The sequence below is a fragment of the Mandrillus leucophaeus genome, unplaced genomic scaffold (assembly GCF_000951045.1).
Source record: "Mandrillus leucophaeus isolate KB7577 unplaced genomic scaffold, Mleu.le_1.0 Scaffold290, whole genome shotgun sequence".
In the NCBI taxonomy this organism is placed as follows: Eukaryota; Metazoa; Chordata; class Mammalia; order Primates; family Cercopithecidae; genus Mandrillus; species Mandrillus leucophaeus.
The window spans coordinates 1,851,122-1,858,338 of record NW_012103032.1 but is presented as its reverse complement, the minus strand read 5'-3'; the positions used below and the strand labels follow the sequence as shown (position 1 = coordinate 1,858,338).

The following is a 7,217-nucleotide window of genomic DNA, read 5'->3' as shown; positions in this document are numbered from 1 at the left end:
GATTCTCCTGCCTCAGCCTCCTGAGTAGCTGGGATTACAGGCACACGCCACCATGCCTGGCTAAGTTTTGTATTTTTAGTAGAGATGGGATTTCACCATGTTGGTCAGGCTGGTCTTGAACTCCTGTCCTCGTGATCCTCCTGCCTCAGCCTCCCAAAGTGCTGGGATTACAGGCATAAGCCACTGTGCCTGACCCTTCCTGTGCTTTTCTTTGAGGTTGGTCTGTTTGCCAAGAGCAGAGGTGGCCATCGGTTTTGGTGGGTGAGTGGGGCTTTGTTGATCATGTGTGCTCTCCAGGAAACCTTCAGCCCCACTCACCAGCCAGAGGAGCCTTTGCCAGGGTCCTGGGTGCCACTCATGCCCTGCTTTCGTGGGTATGGGTGTATAACTTGAGAGATGCCAGAGAGGTGGTGATGCTTTTCACCAAAGGGATCTAGGCTTTACAAAAATAAGGACTCCCTTGTGGATTTCTTCAACTGAGAGACTACCCCTGATGCATTTGAAGTTACTTAGGACATCTCCCAAAGTGTGATTGTACCAAAACATTATTTCATGCTGTTTTCTTTTTTTAAGACAGAGTGTCACTTTGTCACTCACGCTGGAGTGCAGTGGCACGACCACAGCTTACTACAGCCTCAACCTCCTGGGCTCAAGAAGTCCTCCCACCTCAGCCTCTTGAGTAGCTGGGATTGCAAGCATGCATTATCACACTTGACTAATTTTTTATTTTTTGTAGAGATTGGGTCTTGCTGTGTGGCCCAGGCTGGTCTCAAGCTCCTGGGTTCAGTGATCCTCCTCCTTGGCCTCCCAAAGTGCTGGGATTATAGGCATGAGCCACTGTGCCCAGCCAATTTCATGTTTTTGAAAAATTTGTCGATTGTGGAATAAGTGGGTAAAAATCCTATTACCACAAATTGTACCAAGCCTTAGACTAACTAGGATGGGACCATTTCTGAGCCCCAGGAAGGGCTGTTGGAGGTGCTGTCCCACATCCAGGAGGCTCTGTGGTCTGGGCCACACCTTCAGGAGGATGTACACCTACTGGGAGCCCCAGGCCATCTCCATTCTCACACCAGATTCTCCAACCCACAGATATGTGGTCTCCCTGATGAAGGCTGGATTTAGTTGTTCTCAGCCAGGCAGGTATTGGCCCCACAATGGCAACAGTACACTGAACCCATAACAGAGGAAATCTATAGCTTGTGTAGTTCATATTCATGGCGAGTGGCTGCACTTGTTTCTGGCCTCACTTGGTCTGCTTCCCAGAATCCCTAAGAAGGGACCAAACTGCCGAGGTGGGAGGATCGCTTGAGCCCAGGAGTTTGAGACCAGTGTAGGCAACACAGCAAGACGTCGTCTCTATATTTATTTAAAAAAAAAAAAAAACGCCACACGCAGTGGCTCACGCCTGTAATCCCAGCACTTTGGGAGGCCGATGCAGGTGGATCACCTGAGGTCAGGATGGCCAACATGGTGAAACCCCATCTCTGCTAAAAATGCAAAAATTAGCCAGGCATGGTGTTGCATGCATGTAATCCCAGCTACTTGGGAGGCTGAGGCAGGACGATCTCTTGAACCCAGGAGGCAGAGGCTACAGTGAGCAGAGATTGTGCCACTGCACTCCAGCCTGGGCAAGCGAGACTCCATCTCAAAAACAAAAAAACAAAATACAAAAATTAGCTGGGCGTGGTGGCACATGCTGGTAATCCCTGCTACTCAGGAGGCTGAGGCAGGAGAATCATTTGAACCCAGAGGGTAGAGGTTGCAGTGAGCCAAGATCATGCCACTACACTCCAGCCTGGGCGACAGAGTGAGATGCTGTCTCAGAAAAAAAAAAAAAAGAAGGAACCAAACTGTAGTGATCAAACCCTTCCATTTTATAACTGGGAAAACTCAGGCCTAGTGACACGGCAGAAAGACCCCAAATGGTAGAAAACAGCTGCTGCAACCCTTTCTGCTCCTCTCCTCATTGAGGGGCTGAAGTAGCTCTTAGAGCTAGAGGGGTGTTAGAGATAACCCCGCTCGGAGGACTGACTGTAGCCCAAGGCAAGAGAGGGACTTTCCTGAGGAAGGACCCAGATGGTGACCTCAGGGTGGGTGAAGGAGGTATTCTTTAAATTTCTCTTGGAGTTGGGAGACTTGGTATTGTCCAACCTAATCTGCAGTGCTGAATCCTGTCCCACAACTAAGGGGACGAATTCTCATGTCCTTGATCCTCTTTGAAGCACCTTGGGCTTGTCTGTCCCACATGATCAGTGGCATTAAGCACAACAGATACCATCTCAGCACAGTCCTTTTACTCTAAATGTTCAGGGGAGGGGTGTAGCAGCAAGGAGAGGGGTCTTTGTGATGGCCCAAGGAGATATTTTTGATACTGCAGGCCCAGGCCCCCAGGGGAACCGCAGGAAGCGTCTAGCTCACAGGCATAGGCCTTTCAGTAAAGGTCTCCCATCCAGGGATCCAAGATGTAGCCGGTTCCAGGTGATGAAATCTTCCCACTTTATGACTGGGGAATCTCAGGTCTAGTAGCAAAGCAAAGAGACCCCAGATGGCAAAACAAAAACAAAAACAAAACAACCTGTGGCCAGAGTTCCCCTCCTTGTTTGTATTAAGGGGTTTTGGTAGCCCATAGAGCTCTGGAGTCCTCGCAGTGAGTGGAGTGGGGTGGGTGGCAGCCAGAGAGCTTCCAGGCCTCCCTCCCTGGCTGTGGGACCCTGAGTAGCCCAGAGCAGGGTAGGGCTGGAGGGAAGATCCAGTCCCCATACTCTCTGCTCCAGGCTGGGCCTGGCAGGGCTGCCTAGCCCTGTAACTTGGGGTGAGAGGGAGGCAGGACCTACAGTACCCTTTTGCCCTGTCCTTAGTGACCGGGACACACAGCTGGCACGGCTGATGCGGCGGAACAGCCTGAACCGCAAGGACGCAGAGGCCCGCATCAATGCCCAGCTGCCCCTGACAGACAAGGCCCGCATGGCCCGCCATGTCCTAGACAACTCGGGCGAGTGGAGTGTCACCAAACGCCAGGTCATCCTCTTGCACGCTGAGTTGGAACGCTCCCTGGAATACCTGCCTCTGAGGCTCGGGGTCCTCACAGGGCTCGCTGCCATTGCCAGCCTCCTCTACCTGCTCACTCGCTACCTTCTGCCTTACGCCTAGCGAGGCACTCAAGGCAAGGAGCCCCAGGCCTCCATCTGTCTCCTTGGAGGCTGAAGGCAGGTACACATCCTGTTTCCTCCCAGCTCCCTCCACACCCACACCCACCCACCCACACACACACACACATGGACTCTCTGAACTGGGGCTGGGCCTCTGTACCAGGCCATCCCTTCTCTGGAGTGTATCCTGTTTGAGGTCAAGAAACAGCCTGCTCTCCTTCCCACCTTCCCCAAGCACCACCTACAGAACAGCAGCTGTGATGGTGTGTGAAAGCAGCAGTCAGAGACTGCTATACATTTCTGTGGGCGGGGGTAGGGAGTACTGGCTCTGTGGCCCTCCTCAGAGCTGGGAGGCAAAGGGTTCACTGGGCTTGAACCCTCTCTGAGCACCTAACCCATTATGGCTTAAACCTCCTCAGTGGACCACGGAAAATCATGTTGGACCAAGGGTTTCCATGTTCAAACAGAGTCAACAAGGCCCTCCCCTAGGTTGAGCTCCCAGCCAGCACGCAGCAAGGATTCTCTCGTGGGTAACGCTGTAGCAGGCAGGGCCAGCCTCTTCTGGGAGACCCCTCTCCCCATGTAGGGTTTGTGCAGTGCTCTCACATCCTGCTCATTGCCTCCCACCTGCTCCTCACCTGGACCTCTTGGTACTCCATGTGCACCATGCTTGCTATTTCTTGCCTCTGTGCCTTCAACCTGCTGCTCCTGGTCTGGGATACCTTTTATTTTCTTTATTTCTTTCTCTCTCTCTTTTTTTTTTTTTCTTTTTTTTTTTTTTAACATACAACCAACTCTCAGTTCAGGCACTGTCTGAAGCCCCAGGCTGGGTTAGGTGGCCTAGGATACCAACTCCCCCTCAACATTTCACCTTAATCCAACAGTAGGGTAATTAGCCAAAAGTTGCCTGGTTTTTCCTACTAGACTGTAAGCCCTCAGGGGACAGGGACAGTGTCTTACTCATCTCTGTGTTCTTAGTGCACAGCCTGGCCCGCTGTTGTTTAATAAAGTGTGTTGATCTGAAATGCCCCAGACCAACCAAGGTTCCCAGACTTGGCTTCTTCCCACACCGGACTGGAGTCCTCCCAGAGCCCAGCGGGAGGGAGGGCCCCAGGAGGTACACTCACCATCAGGCTTCTCCCTGGGTCCCAGTAGGACTGCAGCCAGGCCCAAGGTTCCTTTGTGAGACGTGGATAGAGGGGCTGGGGCAGCTTCACACCTTGCCCTGCCTCCCCATCTGCCTTCCCCATCCCAATTAGACCAGCGCAGACATCAGCCTTCCCTGCCAGGGCCTGCAGACCTGCTGATGTGTTGATCCTGCAGCCAGAAGCCTATTAAGGCTAGAAATGAGTGTGACGGATGCGAATGCTGTGGTGGCCATACTTAGTGCCCCCTTTCCCAGAGCTGCTTGTGCTGAGTCTAGCTCATTAACTTCCTGCAAACCCCTAAGGGGCAAAGAAGGGCCAGGTAAGGCAGTGGTGGGCTGCCGGATGGGTGGCCAGGCAGGATGCGGGTGGCAGGAGCCTGCCGCTCCCTCCGTTTGGTGCGATCCTACAGGAGGGGGAAAGGAGAGGGAAGGTATGGACCCCCACAGTGCCCTGTCACCCCAATAATTGAGGAAATGGCACTTCCTTGTATCCACAGTATGCCAGGCACTGCTGGATGTGTAAGGCCCTGTAGTTAACATAACACTGATTATTTCCATCCCAGGCTCAGAAAGCTGGATTTGGTCCAGGTTGCAGAGCCAGGCTTCTGAACTCTCTTCTGTGCCCTGAGCCTCTTGTCAGGAGGAGCTGGAGCCTGGGGTTGGGGCTGGGGCTGTGGTTCTGGCTCCGCTTGCCATGTGACCTCCTGCCTTTAGGGTTTTTTTGTTGTTGAGACAGAGTCTCGCCCTGTCGCCCAGGCTGGAGTGCAGTGGCGCCATCTCTGCTCACTGCAAGCTCCGCCTCCCGGGTTCATGCCATTCTCCTGCCTCAGCCTCCCGAGTAGCTGGGACTATAGGCGCCCACCATCACGCCCAGCCAATTTTTTGTGTATGTATATGTATGTATGTATGTGTGTGTGTGTGTGTGTGTGTGTATATATATATATTTTTTTTTAGTAGAGACGGGGTTTCACCGTGTTAGCCAGGATAGTCTCGATCTCCTGATCTCGTAATCCGCCCGCCTTGGTTCCCAAACTGCTGGGATTACAGGTGTGAGCCACCGCACCCGGCCCCGCCTTTAGTTTCTACTCAAACATCATAAGGCTTCATAGTGGAGGACACTGAAAACCCTTAGCAAACTGTAAAGTTCCAGAGAATTAACTTCTTCCCTGACCCAGTGAGCTGAGCTTGAAGCAGGAATGTCAGAGCATGGCAGGTGTGGAGAAACCTCTGATTCGACCCTGCCCTGTCCGGTCCTCCTCACAGCTCCCTCTCCAGCTCCTCTTGCCTCCCTGCCTTGGGCTCCCCTTGTTGGCCTTGGGGGTCCAAGGCGGCCTTAAAAGAAGGCCTACTTTCTCCGAAGGGGACGAGGTTGAGGCGGCTCAGCAACCTCAGAGGTCGGGCCACCGGTACCCAGGCCCGCGCCCGAGCCGGCGGCCTGCCGTTCGGCCGGCAGGTGGCAGCACGCTCCCAGGCTGGGCCGGGCCTCGGCGGCGGGCCCTCGCCGAACCGCCTAACTGTAGTCCTCCCGGGCCGCGGGCGGCCTCAGACTCCTGCCGAGCTGCTGCCGCGGGAGCGCGGGCCGGGTGGGCGCGGAGGCTCTGCCTGACTGCAGGCGCTAACTTAAAAGCTGAGTTGTTCCCCCAAGTACTCTGAGCCTGGGCCGCGGGCCCCGGATGCCAAAGAATATGTCCCCTCTGCCCACCCACCGCGAAGGCCACTGGACGCTGCAGCCTCCGTGTTCTGTTCCCTCACTTTGGGCTTTAGCACCTGGCGCGGAGCAGTCAGGACACCAGCGAGGGTGCAGACGCACACACCTTCTGGCGGGGGACAAAGGGCACAGGCAGTCCTCTAAAACACTCCCTGGTCCGAGGGTCATTCGCAGTTTCACAGTTTACAAAGCACGTTCCGGTTATCCCCTTGAAATCTCCCAGCTGTGTGAGGGAGACAGGTCCAGAATTTTACAGAGGCTCAGAGGTTGAGCCAAGGGGCCCAAGTAGCCAACAGGTATAACTACCAAGCTTCTGGACTCCCGGTACAGTGCCCGTCCGGCTATCTGCACTGCCCCTGTTATACACTTTGGCTCTTTAGTAATTGACAACTCTTCTTCAAATGTTCATTCTCTCTCTCTCTCTCCTCATGGGGGGCAGGGCAGAGGCAGGGGAAGGTTGGGGCATTCCATGATGAGCCTCCATGGCTAGAAATTGAATGGGAGCAGGATAGGCGTGCTGCAGAGCGCCCCTAGTTCTCGCAAAGGCACTTTAGGTCAGAAGGAAACAGTCTCAGAGCAGAAGGGGGAATGCGATGGCAGTGATGACTTCAGGCCATGGGGGCATATAGGAGTGGGCAGGGAGACCCCCGGACATGGTGGGAGAGAAGGAGCAAAAGGAAGGAGGTGATGTGGTGCTATAGATTGCTTTCCTGCTCCCTCCAGGAGAGACGTGGCTGGTGGTTCCTCATCCCACCTGCAGAGCTGAGGCTGCACCCAGCTGGGACCCAAACCGCCTTTCTTTGCTCCCCACCTTTCCTTCCCCTCCCAGTCACTCAGATTCCAATACAATTTCCAGCTAACCAGCATGTCGATAGAACAAGTCGGGCGGCTGGATTGCTGGCCAATTACAGGAAATCATTCTGCTCCACAGCTCAGTGCTCAGGGAGGGAGAGGGAGGGAGGGATTTCAAGGGAGCAGGCGCCCAGCTTGCAGGCTGGGAACGGGCTTCAGGCAGAAAGCTGGGAGTACTGCAGCCCCCTACCCCTGAGGGGTGGAGGGTGGGGAGGCTCCTGGGGGGCAGTCCAGCCCTAGGCCATCCTCAGCCTTATGTGGAGCTCTGGATCCAGCTTCTCCCCATCACTGTGATGGGGAGATTGGTGGCCCTAGCCACTAAGAGAGACTGAGCTGGGAGCTGAGTGTGGATGAGAGT

General features: G+C 54.5%; 1 protein-coding gene across 4 annotated transcripts in view; it reads left to right on the top strand.

Moving 5' to 3' along the window:
- DCAKD (dephospho-CoA kinase domain containing) overlaps positions 1–4,195 on the top strand; it is a 39,941-nt gene extending 35,746 nt beyond the window's left edge. For 3 of the 4 annotated variants that reach the window (XM_011985954.1, XM_011985953.1, XM_011985956.1), the window contains exon 5: positions 2,862–4,195. In XM_011985954.1, the coding sequence (XP_011841344.1) occupies positions 2,862–3,153 (292 nt within the window). In that variant the 3' untranslated portion in view covers positions 3,154–4,195. The remainder of the gene's footprint in view (positions 1–2,861) is intronic. The other variant, XM_011985957.1, reaches the window with a different exon arrangement.
- The last annotated feature ends 3,022 nt before the right edge of the window (positions 4,196–7,217 follow it).